General features: G+C 38.3%; 3 protein-coding genes across 5 annotated transcripts; all 3 read right to left on the bottom strand.

The window, feature by feature from the left end:
- Positions 1-24: 24 nt before the first annotated feature.
- Positions 25-773, bottom strand: LOC108808093 (uncharacterized). The gene has a single exon (XM_018580292.2). It carries the CDS (start codon positions 716-718, stop codon positions 116-118), a length of 603 nt encoding a protein of 200 aa, XP_018435794.1. The 5' UTR covers positions 719-773; the 3' UTR covers positions 25-115.
- Positions 774-7192: 6419 nt separating this feature from the next.
- LOC108805799 (26S proteasome regulatory subunit 10B homolog A) lies at positions 7193-9419 on the bottom strand. The gene is made up of 8 exons (XM_018577748.2): positions 9217-9419; positions 8977-9096; positions 8513-8898; positions 8348-8434; positions 8092-8229; positions 7715-7906; positions 7524-7622; positions 7193-7440 (listed from the first exon to the last, which is right to left on the bottom strand). The coding sequence occupies exons 1-8, from the start codon at positions 9317-9319 to the stop codon at positions 7366-7368; spliced, it is 1200 nt and encodes a 399-aa protein (XP_018433250.1). The 5' UTR covers positions 9320-9419; the 3' UTR covers positions 7193-7365.
- A 3199-nt stretch (positions 9420-12618) lies between these two features.
- LOC108813507 (transcription initiation factor TFIID subunit 4b) lies at positions 12619-17126 on the bottom strand. 3 transcript variants are annotated; one of them, XM_018586083.2, is made up of 15 exons: positions 16977-17126; positions 16805-16910; positions 16062-16561; positions 15903-15995; positions 15397-15442; positions 14792-15324; positions 14497-14621; positions 14274-14361; positions 14068-14203; positions 13921-13976; positions 13773-13829; positions 13553-13693; positions 13415-13483; positions 13114-13336; positions 12619-13029 (listed from the first exon to the last, which is right to left on the bottom strand). In XM_018586083.2, exons 1-15 carry the CDS (start codon positions 17013-17015, stop codon positions 12887-12889), a joined length of 2355 nt encoding a protein of 784 aa, XP_018441585.1. In that variant the 5' UTR covers positions 17016-17126; the 3' UTR covers positions 12619-12886. The 3 variants fall into 3 exon arrangements, with proteins under 3 accessions (XP_018441585.1, XP_018441584.1, XP_056845195.1); XM_018586082.2 differs by having other exon boundaries at positions 14792-15442; XM_056989215.1 differs by lacking the exon at positions 16977-17126 and having other exon boundaries at positions 14792-15442; positions 16703-16884.
- Positions 17127-21642: the final 4516 nt, after the last annotated feature.

Raw genomic sequence — 21642 nt, 5'->3', positions numbered from 1 at the left:
TTGTAAGATAGAGTGCATCAAACATCCATAATATATATGTATTTTTTTAGCAAAATATATGTATATATTAATACGATATATTTTCAGCTTATATTCCTCTGTAAGCCTTAATTTTTTACGAGCCACCATGTCCACCATCAGGTCCAATGTTGTCAGCAAATTCTTGATCTAGCACTCTGTCGCCTTCCTCCAGCTCAATACCATCTAATGGGTTCTGAAGAGGCCCAATACAATCTTGTGGCACTTGATCTGGCTCAACGTAATCTTGAAGGTTCAGACTCTGATCACTTCCAAGAACCTGATATGCCTCTTGAGGAAGAAGTTCAAGGCCAGCAATAAAAAGCGGGAGCAACACTAGATAACGTCTACGAGACCTATAAGAAATGGCAGAGCCAATGACGTGGACAATGGACAACATCAGTAGATACGCGTTTAGCGTGTGCCAATAGAGACTCCCATCGTTTTTGTAAAGCCAAAACACTTGACCGCATCTTCGTATTTTCACTCCTTCTTCGATCATATTTTGGATTATATCGAGCATAGTGAAGATTAATGTGTCGCAAGCAGAAACTATGCCGAATATCTTTGCTAGATCTTTCTCCTTGTCGAGTAGCTCTAAGACAAAGCAGAGGAACTCAACGAGGAATGCAACAGCGGAATGTGGTCGAAGACTTTGCCTGAAAACCACGAGTTTGATTGCCGGAGTTAGGATCGGCATTTTTTCTAAATAATAATTTAAAACTAATAAAATATGATATTACGAACTTTGGTACGTGGTGCTTTTTATAGTGATGTGAAGGGACGATTAGCACATGATTAGAGAGAAAAGTCAAAAAGTTAAGCTTGGAAAATTCTGTGCTAATTAAGAACTCTTCACTTTTCATACTGCATAGGGAACCAAATAAAGTTATTTTGTATTTTGCGTTTCAGGTCCTTTTTTGTTTATCATTGCAAGTAAGCTGGACACTATAAGAGAATGAAAATCAATATTCTACTTTTTTTTTAAGCATAATACTAGGATTTGACCCGCGCTTTAAAAGCGCGGGTTTATTTTTCTTTTTTTTATAAATTTTGAATAAGTTTGTGAAATGAAATATTTTCATTTATTTTTATTGTATTGTTTTATTTTTATTTTTATTTTATAAATGGTTATTTATGTTTAAAATTGAACTTGATTTTTTTCAAAAATTTGAAGTGGTATTTTAAATTTTTTCAATCAACTTTTACTTTTATGTACTGAATTTTTGAAAGATATAATTTTTAACAGATTTAACTTGTGAATAAATTAATATTATGTTCTTTTAATAATTTTAAGTCTTTCATTATCAATATTAAAATATTTTCAGAAAGTTTTAGTTATATTGAGAAAAATAAATAATAATAATTATATGTAAATATTTGTTAATATCAATATTAGAACTTGGCCCAAATGGCCCAAATGAAAAATGTGAACTTAGATAAATATTAAAATCGGCCCAAATAGCCCAAAACCGTGAAATTAAAGGAACAAAAAAAGTTTGGGCCTATAATTAAAGGACCCATTAATTGAAAATGATACAAAATAACAGAAATACCCTTAATGAAACATGGAACTTCTTTAAAATAGAAGGGTAGATTTAGTAAAAAAACCAATAGGATCCTGCTTTAATAGTATAGATACAGTTAATACCCAGGCTGTTTGGTGATTTACGACGTACGTAATGTCGGCATGTCAAATTTTTGAAGAGGTGGTCTTAACTAAATTATAGTTCTATAATATAGATCCTGCTCAAACATCTTTGACAAAATTTCATGCTACAACTGCGCTATATTTACTTATATAATAATTTTCTTACCAAATATATTTAGAATTTTTGGTCTAAAAATATATTTAGAGTTATGTTTTTATGCTAAAAAATCGATGATGTCCTATTTAGAGTTCTGTTGTTTCTTTGTTTTGTATGAGTTGAGTTTTAAAATTGTTCTCTTTTGGGAAAGCTCAAGAACACTAGGTACGGTTCAAAGCTCATTGTCTCTGCTTCCTACAAATTATTGTAATTTGTGAAATCTTTTGGACTTGTCTAAATCTAAGCCATGAAGAACGGATACAACCAGAACAACGGAACTATGCCGTTAAACGTACTGCAGTCTAAGTTTTTTTTTTTTTTTTGAAAAAGGAAACTGCAGTTTAAGTTTGTATCGTTTATATTACAAAATGCATGGTTATCATTTGAACTTTTATTCCTAACACCATACTTCTTCTCATTTTAATTATTAACCTATATCCATTCCAACTACCGATGTGGGACAACTATGTGTCTAATACGCCCCCTCGAGATGATGACTCTTTGAGCGTCAATCTCGGAATGCTCGGGTAAGGATCGATGGGCCAACTTTGGGCCAGATCGATGAAGATCGGGTTGGACTGCGTGGATCGGGCTCTGATACCATGTTAAGCTAGATGAGCTTCACACTTAAAACCAATTGGTGATAAGAGGAGTGGTCCATCCACCTTATATATTACTAAGGATCCTTTCCAACTACCGATGTGGGACAACTATGTGTCTAATATATCTATTAGTTTAGGCTTTGAATAATAAAGAAAGCCATTACAAGAAAATCGTCCAAAATGTTTTAGTTTTGCTATGAGGATATAGTTGTTGTCACATCTCATACTCACCATCGGCGATTTACTTTCATGTCTATTTTATGAGTTTTGTTGTTGGCGTCGGTTTAGTCCACCTATGCATGTGTCTTGGTTTAGTTCTATTCCATCTTACGTGACCACGTATAGGCATAAGATTATGATCTCACTAAAAACTCATCATACGATAATGGGTGGAGATGTTGGTGACTGTTGTTTGTTTCTACTACCTTTGCACATTGGTTCTGTATTTACATGGTTCGATCAGATTTGAGACATAATATCCCTTACCAGGGATCTCCCACAAATGCCTGTAAAAACATATGTTACTTCTCACCGCATGGTCGGTTGGACTGTGTTGTGATTCAGTCTTGTTTTCAGTTTTGTTCTTTAGTTTTGTCTCTTTCTCTGTTTTTGTTTATGTAAGACTTTGTTTTATCAAACTGATTTTTCATTCATTCTTACATTATTTTTCTTACAAACGATCACACACTGTTTTTATAGAAGACTTTACTGACTCTTAATCATTCCTTCTTGCTCACTCACACCTAGCACATACCTCTAATATTTAGACCATTCTCACACTTCATAGCTTAACTATTTTAACAACTCTTACCAACTCTCTTAGCAACTGTGAACTAGTTATATTACTTACCAACTAAACCTTAACGTAACTACTAGTTACAAAACTAGTTTCCTTGTTAACTTTGACCTTGACTATTCTTCTTCTTCCTTCCTTCACGTTTCTTCTTTCTTCTTTCTCTTCTTCTTGCTTGTTTCTTGTGCTTCACGTTTCTTCTTCTTCTCACTGTCTTCACTCCTTTCATTTGCAGGTTTTACTCAAGGAATCATTTCTCAACACTCCCTCTTGATTCCTTGAGTTGTTGCCTTGGTTCCAACTCAGAATTTTAAGATTAGTTACCTTAGTAGCTTCTTTGCTTGTTCTGTTGTTTGTTGGAGGAGGACTCATCAACACACTTGCATAGCTCCTTGGCATGTTCAAATTCTCTGTTTTACTTGCACTTTGAATCTTGTCAGATTTGGTTTCTTTTCCAACTTTGATTTTCTCAGCTCCCTCTTGAATTGATATCACATTGCTCCCTGCAACTTTTGCCTCTGATGTAAGAACCTTTGTTGACCTCGCAATGACGTTCCCTTCTTTCTCATTGGTGGTTGACTTGCCACATACACGTAACTCACTTGTTCCTTCCCCACTTGGTAGTTGAATATTTTGCATTGGTGGGCAGTTCTTCTCATACTTGTCCACTTTCTTGAAACTTCCAAAGTTAAATCCTTTGTGCCTTGGCTCTTGATCAATCTTTTCTTTTCCATGAGACTTTTCTTCATTCCTTCCTTTCTCTTTCTTTGAGTGTTGATCAGCTGGTCTGCCAATCTATTTTTGCTCCCTCTCTTTCTCAAATATGATTTCTTTTCTTTGGTTGGTGTTCTCTTTGATCATGAATTTCTTCATTCTCGTTCCTTGAATCACTTCTTTGATCTTCTTCATCTCAGTCTTCTCTTTGTTAGACTCTGTCTTTCTCTGCTTTTCATCATTGACAGCTGCTTCAATCTTCCATGATTTCAGTTTTGATACTTCAGCGTACCCAGCTCCTTGGGTACATACGTCCTCACTTGCCTTTGATTCAGTAGTTGTGGTTGGTCGTTTGCTTATCTCCAAGTGAAGATAGAAGCTTTTCTTAGCCATTCCAATATCAGCTATCTTTCTTCTTGATTTGTCATGGATGACACACCTTTTATCCTTGAAGGTAACACCATAGCCGTTTTCAACCATCTGAGAAACGCTTAGTAGATTCTTGGCTATGTTGGGGACTAGGAAGACATTTCTGATGATTCGCCTGCCTTTCTTTGTCTCCACCTCAATATCTCCTTTTCCTTTAGTTATCAACACCGTTCCATCACCAACACGGATTGGAACATTGACCCTTGAGTTGATTCTGGTGAACAGATTCTCGTTAGAGGTCATATGATTTGTGCAACCACTATCGATGAGCCACATGTTTTCTTCAAGTGGTTCTTTGTCTTCTTGCCTTGCTGAGAACATCTGGTACTCCTCTTCTTCTTCATCACCATCTTCTTCTTGATTTGCTTGAGCTTGTTCAAGTCTCTTGCTCCTGCAGTCTCTTGACAAATGACCAGTTTGCCACAACTGAAACAAGTTTTCATGTCTCTATTTCTGTTGGCATCAAACTGGTTTCTTCCATGCTTGAAGAAGCATACATCTTCATTGTGATTATCCTTTTTACAGTAACCACACCACCTCTTCTCTCTGTAATTTGTCTGACTTGAGTTTGCTCTCTCTTTGTCTTCCATCTTCATATTTCTGAACCGAGCATGGAATGCTCCTTCTGAATCTTCTTCTTCTTCTTCTTCTTCTTCTTCTTCTTCTTCTTCTTCTCTTCTTCTTCTTCTTCTTCTTCTTCTTCTTCAGGAAAGAACTTTTTCTCATGTGCTTCTAAAGATCCAATCAGTTCAGCATATGTGACTGTTCTGATATCTTTAGTTTCTTCCATCAATGAAGATAGAGGTGCATAGCTCTTTGGCATCGAGGCTAGCATCTTCACCACCATATCGAAGTTGGATCTTCCTTCTCCTAGAGCTCTCATTTGATTAGCTACAGCTTGAATTCTGTCAGAGTAAGCTTTCACCTTCTCTCCTTCTTTCATCTTCAGATTTTCAAAATCTCCTCTTAAGGACTGCAGTCTTACCATCTTCACTTTTTCATTTCCTTGGTATGAATGCTCCAAGAGATCCCAGGCTTGTTTAGCTGTTGTTGCTGAGAGAATCTTGTCAAAGATTACATTTGATACCATGCTGAATGATTTGTAGAGCTGATGTATCTTTGGCTTTTAGTGCTTTCAGGTTTGTCATCGTCTTTGCATGGTCTCCTCCTGGTGTCTCAAATGTTTCTGTAGTCTTTGTTGCAGGATCTGGAACTCCATCTTTCACCACCTCCCATAGTTCTTTGTTCATCAGAGTTGTGCGCATCCTTTCCGCCCAACTCGTAGTTCTGACCATCGAACACATCCACCAGTTAAGATGATATGAGGTTAATCGCCATTCCTTTCTTCTTCTTTTAACTTCGCTTCTTCTTGTAATTTTCTTGAACAGGCTCCACGATCAAGTGAGCTCTGATACCATGTAGTGATTCAGTCTTGTTTTCAGTTTTGTTCTTTAGTTTTGTCTCTTTCTCTGTTTTTGTTTATGTAAGACTTTGTTTTACCAAACTGATTTTTCATTCATTCTTACATTATTTTTCTTACAAACGATCACACACTGTCTTTATAAAAAAACTTTACTGACTCTTAATCATTCCTTCTTGCTCACTCACACCTAGCGCATACCTCTAATATTTAGACCATTCTCACATTTCATAGCTTAACTATTTTAACAACTCTTACCAATTCTCTTAGCAACTGTGAACTAGTTATATTACTTACCAACTAAACCTTAACGTAACTACTAGTTACATAACTAGTTTCCTTGTTAACTTTGACCTTGACTATTCTTCTTCTTCCTTCCTTCACGTTTCTTCTTTCTTCTTTCTCTTCTTCTTGCTTGTTTCTTGTGCTTTACGTTTCTTCTTCTCCTCACTGTCTTCACTCCTTTCATTTGCAGGTTTTACTCAAGAAATCATTTCTCAACAGACTGCAAAGACATTTGGACAGGACATGGTCCAGTGTCTTTGTTTTTTTCAAACTATTAGTAAATAGTGTTTTACGAAACAAAGTGAAATGTCAAAAGAAAATTACTATTGTATACTATTATACAACTACATGGAAATTTTGATGAAGTATCCAGTATTTTGATTTTAACGAGGACATGAAGTTCAAATTTAATATCAATACTAACATTTACATATTAGCAAACCCTTTTTCAAAAAAAGAACATTTACATATTCATTAGTCAATATAATCTTAAATGTATTTTGAAATGAACAAGAGACAATATATACAGTATAATTTTTTTTTTTTGATCAAATATACAGTATAATTTATGAAGTCTGCCTAAGTGCAAAAGCGCATAATAGATCTATTTGATATTGTGAAGTGTCTCACGATAAAAATAATTGTTACTGATATTTTCTTCTCGTTTTTTATTTTCTCATTCGTCCAAAAAGATGAATAAGAAGCCCCATAGAAAATGTTGTCAAGCATTCATCCGACCACTACCAAACTTACTATCTTTACAAGAGATCCTGTAAGAGTTTCCAAAAAGATAATTTTGTTGTATTTTCGTCAAGTTTTGTTATGATTGTGTTAGGTCGGTCGAGCACAGCTTTGTATAAGTCAGTTTGATCTGGTTAAAATATGAAAAACTCAAAAAAGCAAACTAACCCGCTGCAAAACTAAATCAATAAATTAATATTGGAAAATTGCTGAATGGTTCAAATCTAAAACTGAGCATGAACCAAAAACTAAAGATATTGATTCAGTTTGGCATGTTCAGTCAAGCTCAGAACCGAAGGCCTAGATAAACTAACTGTAGGTTGCTCTTTTGGTTTGGGCAAATTGCTGTTTACTAAGAACAAATGCAAGAGAACTTACTTAAAAGAGACGCATGCTTGAAGCGATAAGTTACTACAACGTAGTAAGCACTAATCTTTGCTCCTCGAAGAAGTAAAAGAAAGAAGTTTGACATTGTCACAAGAAAAAAAAACAAAAATAATCAATACGAAACTGATATTGCATTGTCCCTTTTTCACCTAATGAATGTATCTTCTCTCACTCTTTTCCAAAATCAGCATTATAGTGTGAACTCGACTCGAGTTTCTTGGCCTCACTCAGCTTTCTCACCGCCTGCAAAAATTAGCTCGTTTCGAAATCATAAACCAAGATATTAATTACAAAAACATGATTTAACCACAAAATCTCAAATATACCTTCATGAAATCTTCTTGGATCACATAATCCCGCTCTGCTCGGATTGCAAACATTCCAGCTTCCGTGCATATGTTACGCAGATCAGCACCATTGAATCCCTTTTTGGGAGAGGAGAAAACGTTTAGCGAAAGCCTCATGGAGCTAAAAGCAACACTCACGTTTAATAATAATAAAAAAAACTAAAACTAACCTCCGCAAGTTTGACGATAGCCTCGTACTCTATTTCACCATGTTTGGCTATACCAGCTGCATGGATCTTGAGGATATCCATTCTTGATTGCTCATTCGGCAAAGGGATCTCAATTTTTCTATCTAACCTACCAGGACGGAGAAGTGCAGGATCAAGCACGTCGGGCCTGTTCGTTGCCATTATCATTTTCACCTAATACATTTATACAAACCAAGTTAAAGCACATTCATTCACACTCACACACACTAATAGCATCGATGATGGCTTTTAGTGTAGCAGCAAACAGAATCCAATAAAGATATCCAACAAATGTCATGACAGCCAATATATACCAAATCTTATGCAAATATAGATTGAGAAACAGAGAGAGCCATTACCTTTCCGAGGTTGTCAAACCCATCAAGCTGGTTTAGCAACTCCATAAGTGTTCTTTGAATTTCACGATCAGCACTAGTTCCCTCACTAAAACGACGCCCACCAATAGCATCGATTTCATCCATGAAAATGATACAAGGCTAGCCAGATGAAAGAAGAAGCATATATATAATAAAGTCAGGAACGTGATACGAAGCTCATAGAACAGAAACATATATATATATATATATATATAATCACAGAAGGCAAGAGACCTACCTGGTGCTCACGAGCATAGTTAAACATCTCCCGAATGAGCCTAGCACTTTCTCCAATGTATTTGTCTATGATTGCACTAGACACAACCTAACAAAGAGGAAATAGATTTTAGATTAAACCTCAGGAGGATATTGCCATAAAACAATTTGAGAATTAATAAAACACCTTCAAGAAGTTGGCATCGATGTTGCTGGCAATAGCCCTAGCTAGTAGAGTTTTGCCGGTGCCGGGAGGTCCATACAGAAGAACTCCCTTTGGTGGTTTGATGCCAACACGGATGAAAAGTTCAGGGTTCATGAGAGGAAGCTCAATAGATTCCCTGAGTTCTCGAATCTGATCACCTAAACCACCGACAGCAGAGTAGCTAATGTTGCCAGGGTCTTCATGAAGCATGTTGTAGACAACGGGATCAACCTCACGGGGAAGGGCACGCATGATAGTAAGAGTAGTCATATCGAGAACAACTCGAGTTCCAGATGTGAGCTTCTCCTTATCCACTTTGCTACGGCATCCCACCACGTACCTAGGACCGCTGCTCGCTTTCACAATCACTAATTAAAAAACAAATATATATTATTAGCTTTAGGAAACCTGAAGATATTATAGTAAGAGGAAAAAAAGAGAGTTACATCTTTCGTTATCGAGAGGACGAAGGACTTCACCGATGATCTGGCCAACACTCTGAAGAGACTTGAGATCGTCCTCAGTTTTGTTGAATTCCTTTTTAGATCCTCTCAAGTTCTCCCTCGCTATTATTGCACAAAATACCAACTCACGAGTCATCAGGTTCATGTATATAACTAACTAACTCAACAGAGAGAGCTTCAGATCTACACTAATCAAAGCCCTATTACAGATCGGAAAATCACCTGTTCGAACACGGGATTCGAGCTCCTTATGTTGGAGGAGCTTTTTCCGATAATCGGCCACCGCTGCGGTTCGGCGTCTAACGGCATCGTCCCCCTCGCTCATCCTCTCTGACTGCTTCAGCTACGGACAGATCTCAAACGAGTCACCAAACTTTTCCTAGTTCTAACTTTTCTTGGGCGATGGGTTTAGTCGAATGCTAAAATACCGATTTGCTCTTCTTCTCTGGCTTGGACAATGAAACGCCGTCGTTTACCTATCTACCCTTTTACTTTTACATAAATTTTTTTTACCTATCACGCATTACAAAATATATACCTTTTTATAAAAAGAAAATCATTTTTCAAAATTTTCTTTTTTTTCGAGTATCCATGATTCAAAATCAACCAACTCGCACTCATCCCACATAAAATATTTATTACCCACACCTGCACCTACAAATCGATTTTTCCAAATGGTTCAACCCGCATCCGTGCCACGGCGGGTCAAACGGGCGAGACCCACATGCTAAGACTCAAATTTTGAAGATATAGTTAGCTACTCTAGAACATAGAAAATGGATACCAGTTTGTCGTTGGGCGAAAATGACATTCAGAAAGAGTTATTTCCAAATATTATTTCTACAGTTTAGTGTTTTAAGAAAATGAAAATATAACTATATTAATAACCCCAAAATAGGGCATCAACGTCAAAGACAAAAACTTGAGTATTTTGGAATAAAATTGTAATTTTGAAGTATTTTGCAGACAAAGATAGAAGAAGTTTCGTAGCTGATCATCTAACTAGTCCGGAAGTTGACATTCAGAGTCAATGGGGGCAATTAGTTAAACTGTAGTTGTAGAGATTTACTGTAGAATTTAGTCTGTAGAATGTTTTGATCTAGCGGTATCTAATGTAGATGTAGAAATTAAATGAAAAAATAATAAAAAGGAAAAATATTCCTACGGGTGTGATTGGTAAAGGCTGTAGGTTCTCTCCAGGGCACTATTTATTTCTAAAGCACTAAATTCACAGCAATCAAGCTTTAATGAATTTTTAAAAATCACAGCTCCTGAAATAACGTACAGCTGTACAAGTGCTTTCTAAAGCCAAATATTCAAAACAATTTTCTTTAGCTTTCTGTAAAATCTACAGCAATAAAATCTAAAGTCACAGCAAAAAATCTACAGCTTTTTTCCTACAACAAAAATTTTAAAGCTACAGTCATTACCAATCGGCCCATCACTATTTTTTTGCTTTAGAAAATAAGGCTCCTGCAGTCATATTTTTTAAGTTTTTGCTTTAGCTTTAAAAACTAGATAAAGCATGATTGGTAAATTATATGGTTGTAGATGAAACTTGAAGCTAAAGTCATTTGTTAAGGTCGAACCAATCACTCCTAATAATTCACACTAAGTGTCGTCGATCGACAATGAAGCACGCAGGGCCCGACTTAATTCCCAACTGACTTAAAGTCCAAGGTTATATTTAATTACGAGATTGTCCATAACGAGTTTTAACATAATATTTATGTGCTCTGCCATTGTTCTAGGCAACACACGCTTTCTTATTTTTCTATTCTTTCACAACAAAACATATTTAGGGTTTTTAGTAGTTTGGAGAGAAAATCCAAGACTCCTTCAGAGCTGTTGGAACTCCAATTTTTCTTACTCTATCTTTTTATGCAATTTATGTTTATGTTTTCTACGATTTACTTTTCTATTTCTGAATAATTCACTTGTTAGATTTAGGGTTCAAATAGGTTATGAAATATTAGCACAAAATATAGAACTGCTAAGGTGTTAGATTTCCTTCAATGAACTGTTTGCATTGCCTATGTTCTAGAGTAGCTAAATAGAATCTTGATTTTATGATTGTGGACAACCATCACCGTAGGTTCTGCACATGAATAGATTTCCTTTGAGATAGGATTGCTAGAAACATGCGATAGTTGCTTTAGACAACCCTAGTGACCCTATCGAACAGCTCGTTAAAGCTTGCCTAAGAGACCATTGATTGACGCTAATCTCATATCATCGATCGATCGCTATGTATCAAAAAGTACTATACGCTATGTATCCCGACCCGACCCAGACGTTATATCCACCCCTGTTCGACTTTAATATACGTCTTTCTCTAGAAATCGCAGAGAAATCGAAACAGAGAACGAGAGAAATGATATTGGGTTGTGGTCGACTCTGTAACAAATCAATTTTTCTCTTATGAACCCTAATTTCGATTTCTGGAGAAGGACATATATTAAAGTCGACCAGGGGTGGATATAACGTCCGGGTCGGGTCGGGATTGACTGAACCGGTTTAAACTTAATGTAATCACAATTTGACCCTATTATGTTTTGTTAAAATCAATTTAATCCGTCTATGATGTTGGTACTATATTTAATGTTACTTGGTATATGTAGCATGCATTATCATAAACTTTGTGTAGTTTCCGACACATTTCAATACTTCGGATGGTTTGCACCATATTATAGCAAATCTCGTGTAGCTGAGAAACTTTTTTCTAAAAAAAAAGATTAAATCTTTTTTTTTCCTCAAAAGATTTTTATATAAAAGGCTTAGCAGCCACCAATAAGTACAAGAGACTATAACCAACATGGTACCAAAGAACCGTTCATTCCAAAAATCTAAACACCAACTACTATAACCAAAAAACCACCAGAAGCTCCCCTAGCAACATAGGATTGACCCCACTGCACTTGTTGAGCGCTTTTGGCTATGAAAAAGGCATATCTATTTGAGCTGCGGGATTCCACTATATTTTTCCACCCACTGAATCTACTCAAAAGGATTCTCAGAGACTGATACTCTGAAGTAAAAGAAGGCCAAGCTCTTGGGCGTTCAATAACTTTGAGCAAAGTAGCATCCTCCCCTGCTATTATAACATTATCTAAGTTATGATAAGCCATAGATTCAAGGGTCCAACATAGAGCCATCATCTTTGCCTCCTTAAAATACAACACATTAGCAAAAGATCTTCTACTATGCAAAAGAGTGTCACCCTTATGGTCTCTAACAATCCAAGTTGCGCCCAACAACTTTTTCTTTTTGGACCACGTGATTCCATAGTTGCATTTGCGCCAGTTCCGAGAAGGTTTGCTCCAAGTTCTTCTATGTGGTAGCTCTGGCTCAAAATCACATGTTTCTCTCTCTTTGTCTAACTTTTGAGCCGCGAACCAAACGGAAGCTTCATCATAAGCTTTGTCAACAATCTCCCCTGCCTTAAACTCAGGTCCTTCAAACAGAAATTTGTTCCTAGTCTTCCAAAGGAATCATGGTATCCAAGGATAACAACTTCTAATCTCCATTGGGATTCTTATATTCTTACTCATTTGGAATAAATAGTGGAAATTAACAAACATAGAATCAGGATGGAACCCGTTCAAAGGAGATGGAAAGTTTGAGAGAGCCAACACCTGTCTGACCACGTCACAAGTGAATAACACATGGTTTGGAGATAAAATGTCCAGCCCTAACTATATACAGTTGTTGTAATAGATCGACTGGAACAAACCAGGTTATGCTATTTACAGTAAACAATGAACCAAGTTCAGTAAACATTCCTTGAAGCGTCCCATATCACACCACAATATGCATTTAGTCTCCTTTTAAGATCTTATGAAGCTGTGTTTAACTTCATTAATGATTATAAATATAACGATTGTGATAAGGACTATTGAAGTAACCGATACATTAGAATAGATTTAGACATCTGAGGCTCTCTTTCCAAGACAGTAACCACGTCCTTCACCGAGATTGTCCTCACCACTTTTGGTTGAAGCGACGAACCTTGGTTCTTCCCTAATCTTCGACCACCTGAAAACAAGAATCCAGAGATTATTATATGGAACAAAACCGTGAAGTAAATAAAAAGCTGTTAAGACAAAATAAAAAACTCACCAGCTCCAGTAAACCGTCGCCCACCATCTTGCTTGTCCTTGGAGTTTCTTCCTCCAGTTGAAGTAGCTTTCTGAGTCCCATCTTTACCAGATTCAGATACAGATTTCTGACGTGCTTCTGCCATTAACTGCCATTTTAAAAACGTATCATCTCCTCCCACAGCAGCACGAGCAGCAACGTTTGCTGCTGTCGTTCTCATTTTGTCATCATCCTCTTTGTTTCCCTTCATACATTAAAAACCAAACATTGCAAAGTTACATTCAAACTGCCTCCAAAAGTGTGTTTTAAATTTCTCCCTTACCTTCAAACCCTTCGAACGGTTATCTTCTTTCTCCTTCTCACTATCAACTCCACCATCACCTTCTTCACCCTGCAACATTCAGAAAAACTTTGCAATGTCTGTATGCTGTAATTAAATTAAGATATAATCGGAATATACCTCACTCGGTTTCTTAAGTTTTTCTGCTTCAGCCTGTTTCTTCTCCCATTCCTCTTTCACTTTCTGATTCATTTCGTTGATTTGCTGCCGAACATCTGAGGTGATAACAGTCCGGTGTCTAGATTTCTCAGTATCAACCCGCTGCAGAAACACTTGTAAGACTTCAGAAAGATCAGATACAACAATGTTGAGGCAGCAAGTAACACACAATTAGACTGACCTGCTTTGACAACCGAATTATATGAGATAACAGTCCTCGCATCCTTTCCTCCACACACTGAGAGCACAAAATGCATGAGAAAGGAAAAGACAAACAAAAAAGAGGGTACTATGTGCAGAACAATTCAGAAGAAGTTGTGACATCTCACCAAAGACAAGCACCGTTCAACATCATTGCTTATCTGCTTTAAACCGACTTTCGCCACTGTCACATATGATAAACAAATAAATATATAAGTTTCTCTAAGTGATTCACAAACCGAAAGCAGATAAGAAGATACGGATAGTAGCGCAACTAATTTCCGCCAGCTTTTTCTGCAGAGGAATTTTCTGCAAAATTAGTCTTTCTTCCTCTTCGTGCACAACTCTCCGAGATGCTTCAGAAACACGACCATCCTCCTTGCCCCCAGAGAACAATTGTTCTTCCTCTTCCTAACCAGATAAAATAAAAAAATTCAGTATTACATACATAAGCAGATTTATATTATTCTAGAAAACGCACCCTGAGATTAACACCACTGACTGCAGTGACATCATTGAGCTGTTCAATACTTTGATCCATAGAATTCTGTACCACTTTTTGCTTCTTGCTGCAAGTTGAACCATGCAGAATAACCATATGATTATAGAACTCTTAACTACAATTTAACTGGCTAACGAAAACGAAGGACTTAAGAAAAGTGTAAATAATTCAGTTTTTTCTAAACAAGAGGAGCTCGATTTACCTTGGTGGTGACGATGAAGAACCTAATGTCTCAAGAGGTTTCTTCTGACCAACGAAAGGCTTTTTGGGTGGCATCCTAGTATTAACTCCTGCTTGAGACGTACCCAATTGACCACGAGAATTCATCTGGTGTTCATAAATAATTGGTCAACGAGAAATACTTTCCAAAACTGAAACTTTTTCCCCAATAAGATAGATGCAAAGGTTGTGAAAAAAAAAAAAAAACTAAAAAAGAAGAGGCAAACAAAGAAAAACTGAAACTAACTTTTTTTTTATATATATTAAGTAGCTCTTACCGCTGTGCTAGCATCCAGTTGAGTTGTCATGGAAGGAGAAACAGAGCTTGTCTGCGCCATGTTTCTAGAGGAGTCCTTCTCTAAATCCTCCTTCGAAGTCCCTGAGGCTGCATTCTTCTGTTCAAAACTTTGATCAACTGATTCCTGCTTCACATGAGACATTGATGATCCTTGACCAGGTGCAGAGTTTAGAGGCAATGACGAGTTGTTCTGGAAGTGCGGTGTAGCGCCACCTTGAACCCTACTAGGATCATTGACAGAAGTTGGCCTCTCAAACTTGGGCATAGTCATCATGTTTGTTGTAGACTGTTGCGGTCCTCCGAGACCAGATGATCCCATGGTCTGGTTATGTGCCACATGTCTCATATGGGGATCATGAAGGTGTGGTCTCAATGGGGAACCAGAAACATTGGTGTTTGAACCCGGGAATGAGTGGAAATTACCGGAGCTGGTATACATGGGAAAAGAGCTTGGTGGAAGCTGCATCTGGTGCGGCTGATGTTTGATAAGCCCCTGCACAGGAACTGAACTGCCTGTTGACGAAGGTAGTTGGTTAAGGTGGACGATTCCACGAGGGTCAGACGGAGATTTTTGATTATCAATACCAGTAGAAGGAGCTTGAATTCCTATTTTCCCCTGGTTATAACCCACCTGAAAACGATCACAAGTTACTAATAAAGAAGTATTTAAGAGAGATCATAAGAGAGCCTCCCTTATACAATCGTAAATCTAACTTAAAAAGGAAAACACCCTAATCGTAATGCAAAGGGGAAAACACCAAAACTAATACAAAAGCAATGTGGGACAAACGTAAGTCGGTAAAACCATATGACTAAATCATCCCAGGCGCAAGTGTGACAGCCTAAGAAAAGATTATAATCAACTAAGATAACATACTGTGAAAAGGTATATTTTAACTGTTTGGTTGTGATTTAAAATAGGGTAAGTTGAGGGCTTTGCTTAATATAATATATGTTATCCTACTAATTTGTTAAACCACTGCAAGAAGTGAAAGTAAAAAAGGTTATACATTCACTGAACTCCTAACTGTAAAAAGACAACAAAACAGTATCCGGAAATATATAAACTAAAGACACAATATATGCAATACCTGCTGTAGTTTACTAACTGCTAACCTAAGCATCTGATCGCCTACAATATCCTTCATATGTCGTGTGAACCCCTCTTTGGGGATTTCATTTTTCTGCAAGCAAGTATCAGAGGGAAATCAGGGATAATGATGGAGCAAGTGTCAAATGATTTCACAGACCTTAAGTCTAGAATATAGGGTACGGAGCTGCAGCGCTCTGTCTTTATCGAGTTGAGCCAATAAGGTAGGAAGCAAAGCAGCAAACGGTACTTGCTTAGGGTTACGGTTCAGAGGATTAACAGGCTGCTCCACTCCACGAGCCTGAGCCTGTTGATTACTACTCATCTTTTGCAGTTTCGGAAACTGAGATTCGCTCTCTTGATTATGCGGTCTTTCTGGTTCATTAGGATTCTTTTCAGAAATCTGCGAAGGATTCTTCTCCCAAAGCTGAGCTGGTCGATGAAGGTCTTGAGGCGGGTTGTGCTGTAACTGAGATTCATCTGCACGTTTTGAATCATGTTGTTGTTGTTGACTGTCTATAACCGATCCTTGTTGATCCTTAATCTGAGTGCTTTCGAGGCTGTGCTGCTGCGTCAGGAGATTCATATTGGCATCTCCTCCTATACCACCATTCTTCCATGTCGTTGTGAAGTGTTGGTTGGGAGAATGGGTGTCGTTTCCTACAGAAAAATAATTCAAAGCAATGGACTGACTTCTAAATTTTATAATAATACCATATTCCACAATTAACGGAACAATAGTAAACTATGTGAATAGAAAACGAACACAAGTATGCTAAACATGCGGAGACAGAAACCAACCCCTAACAGAGCACCTGAATCACACTCAACGTGGTATAGGGAGGGTTCCTCACAAACTATTCATATACAATCTCAGAGGTGAACACTGAAACGGAACCATACCAGGAGGAGGGTTCGTAGGGAGGGAAGTAGAACCTCCTCCTTCAATGTCTCGATTTAGAGCGGCCTGGAACGCGTCCACATCAGCTCCCGAATGCATCGATTCATCCTAGCCACACAATTCACAATAAGGCACACAGAACAGATGTAAGGATTCTGAAAAAGGGAACCTAACCTCGTCTTCTTCGAGGAGCTTGAAAATTGAAGGATCCATTGATTTTGTTGTAAGAGAGAAAAAGAGACAAGGAAAAGTATTCTCGTGTGACGAAAAAATTAAAATTGCGGAATCAGTCCTTATATAAATGAGTAATTAGGTTTCTCGGTACCGTTATCTTTCTTTTCCTGGTTTAGAGTGTTTAACTCCAAGCCGGAACCCAATTTTATTTGAAAGGAATAAGAATCCTTGACCAAAGACACACTCAAGACTGAACCAATAGACCACTTGCAATTTTCTTGACTTGAATGAATACTAATAGATATATGAAATCTCTAAATCATTTTCTTCCGCCCTAAATCCGTAAATGATTTTATAAATATTAAAACTTGTAAATAACTTAATAATTTAAAAACTTCATGAGTATTATAAAAATATTAAAATTTATAATAATTATTAATTTATTTATAAGTATTATTAAAAATATTAAATAATGAAAATTGTTAATTAATCAATATTTTTACTTCATTTGCTTTTAAAATAAGTAACTTTTCATACACTCGCAGATGTTGTAGGTGTAATTAAATTTGTGAAAGATTTTGGCCTAATGAGCAGGGAAATTATTTCACCAATTCTCATTCGATTCCTCATTGCTCCGTAAGTACTACAGTTATTCTCACTTGCTTAGCGCTTCCTTCTACTTTCTGTATCCCTTTCAAAATAATATACAGAAACGTCAAGGTGTACTTGCTGTCGATTCTTTTCAGGTGCAATTTTTCTTAAAATGTAAAACGACGTCGTTTGGACTTAACGAAGATTAGAGATGACGATTAGCCCCGTCTAATCAATCTGTTACCCGAGTTAATATCATGTTTAATTTGGTTTAGTCAAACTAAATTGAGATTTAAAATGACTATTCAAACCAAGTTTGTGCTTTAATTGGTCTAAGGGAAACTTCATGTTTTTTTCAATCAAATTTAAAAGCTCGTGATTTAAATGACAATTTTCCCAATTTTATTTGCCTACTTTTTCATGTTTATACGATATTGTTGGTTTACAATAGGTTAGAATATATATTACACTTCAATTTTTTACCCTAATTGCTCCTGCTGATTAATCTAAACCGTGTATTTTAGTTTAAACCGTGTATTTCATTAAGGGTAACTGTTGGACCCAATTTTGGTCATTTAAACTATTGGGCCTATTCCGGAAACGGGCCGCGAATAAGAAGCCCGCAGAAGAATATCGATGTGTTCGAACGAAGTTAACAAGGAAGATGCTGAACTTCAACCAAACATTTTATGATCAAAACAGATGGGCCGTGAAACTAGGGCCCATAGCGACGTCAACGAAGTAGAAAAGGAGGTCGCCGAAGTCGAGAAGGTCGCGGAAGCAGTTGCAAGGATAGCGGAGTCGAGCTTATAAAAGAGAGGAGAGATCAATGCTAAAGACACAGCGAAAACCCTAGAGAGAGAGAGCACACCACATATTTTCAGCTTTCTCACTTCGTTTTAGATCTTACTATTGATCGATCTCCTTGTTATAGTCGATCTCTTTGTTATTCCTTGTAATCGACCTCTTAATCAATAAAAGTCCATTTTTGTCAACCAAATTCCGATTACATCGTTGTGTTCTAAGGATATCGTTGCCTACATCTTTTGTCACTACCCTAGTTTACTTTACAAACACTACAAAATACTGAGTGTAGATTTTAGGTTCTACATTTTGGTGCCGACTGTGGGGAAGATAAACGAAAAATATCCTTGATAAGAACCCGATCTAGGATTTCTAAGCACAATTATGGATCCGCAGACAAAGATCCAATAACTCAAGGTCGAAGCAGCCCGCGGTTTCCAAGAATCTCGCACGCGACGCTCCATCTCACGACACAAGAGACAATCATCTGCTCGGAAAGGAGACCTTGAACAAAAGCACAATAACCTTCTCCCCTTACGAGAACGTCGAGCTCGACATGCCCCACGATGATGCTCTGATCATCACAATAGAACTTGCCGGCGTCTCTTTCTCGAAGGTTCTCATCGATTCTGGAGGCGTAGCTAATTTGCTGTCGTACGATACCTTTGAGAAACCCAGTCGACCTGATATAGCGATCAATAAATACGATTCCCCTCTCTACATCTTTGGAGGTGGAAGTAGGGTGCCCCTATTAGGAAACATAGCGATCGCCGTTAAGACACACGACTTCGAAAAAGAAACAGAATTTTCCGTAATGCACGACCTCTCGCCGTTTGATGCTGTCTTAGGCCGACCTTGGCTCCACTAAATGAAGGCGGTCCCTTCGATTTATCACCAATGCGTAAAATTCATATCCCCTACCGGGAAAAAGACCATCTACGGAAATCAAAAAAAATCTCGATCTTGTTACATGGCAGAATACCGCAAGATGTTCCCGCAAGGAGCGAACCAACCAGTGGTACGAGATCCCTCGACGAAAGATCCTGAGAAGGACCTCGCATGTACTGTCTCCCTAGATCCGCAATCCCCGGAGAAATGTGTTAGCAGTGGACGTGATCTCCAACCAAAGATCAGGGACGACCTAATAATCTTTCTAAGAAATAATATCAACACATTCACATGGTCTGCCGCCGACATGCCTGGCATCGATATCAACGTCGCATCGCACGACCTAAATGTCGACCCCACATTTAAGCCAATCAAACAGAAACGAAGAAAGCTTGGGCCAGAAAGAGCTAAAGCAGTGAACGATGAAGTCGACAAACTGTTGAAAAGAGGATCGATTCGCGAGGTTCAATACCCAGACTGACTCGCCAACCCAGTCGTCGTAAAGAAAAAGAATGGGAAGTGGAGAGTCTGCATCGATTTCACAGATCTAAATAAAGCCTGCCCGAAAGACAGTTTCCTATTGCCCCATATAGACCGATTGGTCGAAGCTACGGCGGGCCACGAGCTACTCTCCTTCATGGACGCATTCTCCGGATACAACCAGATCCTCATGAACCCCGAGGATCAGGAAAAAATGAGCTTCATCACTAAGCGAGGGACGTACTGTTATAAAGTAATGTCCTTCGGATTGAAGAACGCCAGAGCAACCTACCAGAGGCTGGTAAACAAAATGTTCTCCAACCAACTGGGAAAAACTATGAAGGTTTACATAGACGACATGCTGGTGAAATCCTCAGTAGCCAACGACCACGTTCTTCAACTCCAAGAGTGCTTCAGCATCCTCAATAAGTTTGGAATGAAACTAAACCCGACCAAATGTACGTTCGGAGTGGCATCTGGAGAATTTCTGGGATACCTCGTGACCAAAAGAGGGATCAAAGCCATTCCTAAACAGATCTCAGCGCTTATCGAAACTTTGCCCCCGAAGTCGATTAAAGACGGACAAAGACTCACCGGAAAGATCGCTGCGCTAAACCGCTTTATATCGAGATCAACGGATCGATGCATTCCATTTTACAAACTTCTTAAAGGAAACAAAAGGTTCGAATGGAACGTCGATTGCGATGCCGCTCTCAGCGAACTTAAGGCTCACATAAGCGAACCTCTTATCTTATCTAAATCGGTTCACGGCGAACTTCTATACATATATGTCGCGACTTCTGAACATGCAGTAAGCGGAGTTCTAGTTCGCGAAGAAAACAACGAACAAAAACCAATATACTACATCAGCAGATCTTTGTTCGACGCCGAAACAAGATATCTCGTAATGGAAAAACTGGCCCTTGCAGTGGTGAATGCCGCACGGAAATTGAGGCCATATTTCCAATCCCATACAATCATGGTAATGACGTCGCAACTGTTACGCACGGTTCTACATAGCCCAAGCCAATCCGAAAGATTAGCAAAGTAGGCAATCGAGCTCGGAGAGTACGACATAAAGTACAAGCTTCGAACGAGCTCGAAAGCACAAGTACTAGCAGACTTTATCATCGAGCTCGTTCCCAGCGAAACTGACGCTAATGACAAGACCAGAAAATGGAAACTCCACGTCGATGGAGCCTCATCGAAGCAGAGGTCGGGCGTTGGAATACAACTCAAATCCCCAACTGAAGAGATGATCGAACAATCTTTCCGTTTAGGTTTCAACGGGTCAAATAATGAAGCTGAGTATGAATCTATGATCGCCGGACTACGACTCGCACAGAGAATCGGAGCCCGGAAGATAAGCGCCTTCAGCGACTCACAGCTCGTCACTAGCTAATTTCACGGCGAATATGAGGCTAAAAACGAAAGGATGGAAGCCTACCTAGCAGTACTAAGGGGAATTGCACAACAGTTCGACGAATTCGAACTTACAAGAATCCCAAGGGGACAAAACACATCGACAGACGCCCTTGCTGCCTTAGCATCAACGTTGAATCCAACCATAAGAAGAGTAATTCTGGTAGAAAGAATAGATCGACCCAGTATAGACATCCCTCGGAGAGGGATCACCAACAACGAAGACGATCTTCCGCTAGTTGCTCTGATCATCACTCGCAGTAAATCTAAGGGACACACTCAAGAACCTGACGAGGAGTCACTCGAAGCTCCACAGAACCAGAGGATTCCAGGCGAGTCCTCTCGACGAACCCGATCAGGCAACACTAGGATGGTACCTGCTCACTTGATTCCCAAAGAAATACCCGTTTACGAGGTGAACAACGAATCACAAAAAACTTTCCAGGACGAGCTCGAAAACAGACCGGATTGGAGAACCCCG

The sequence above is a fragment of the Raphanus sativus genome, chromosome 6 (assembly GCF_000801105.2).
Source record: "Raphanus sativus cultivar WK10039 chromosome 6, ASM80110v3, whole genome shotgun sequence".
NCBI lineage: Eukaryota > Viridiplantae > Streptophyta > Magnoliopsida > Brassicales > Brassicaceae > Raphanus > Raphanus sativus.
The sequence above is the reverse complement of the archived record's forward strand: the minus strand, read 5'-3'. Positions and strand labels throughout refer to the sequence as shown.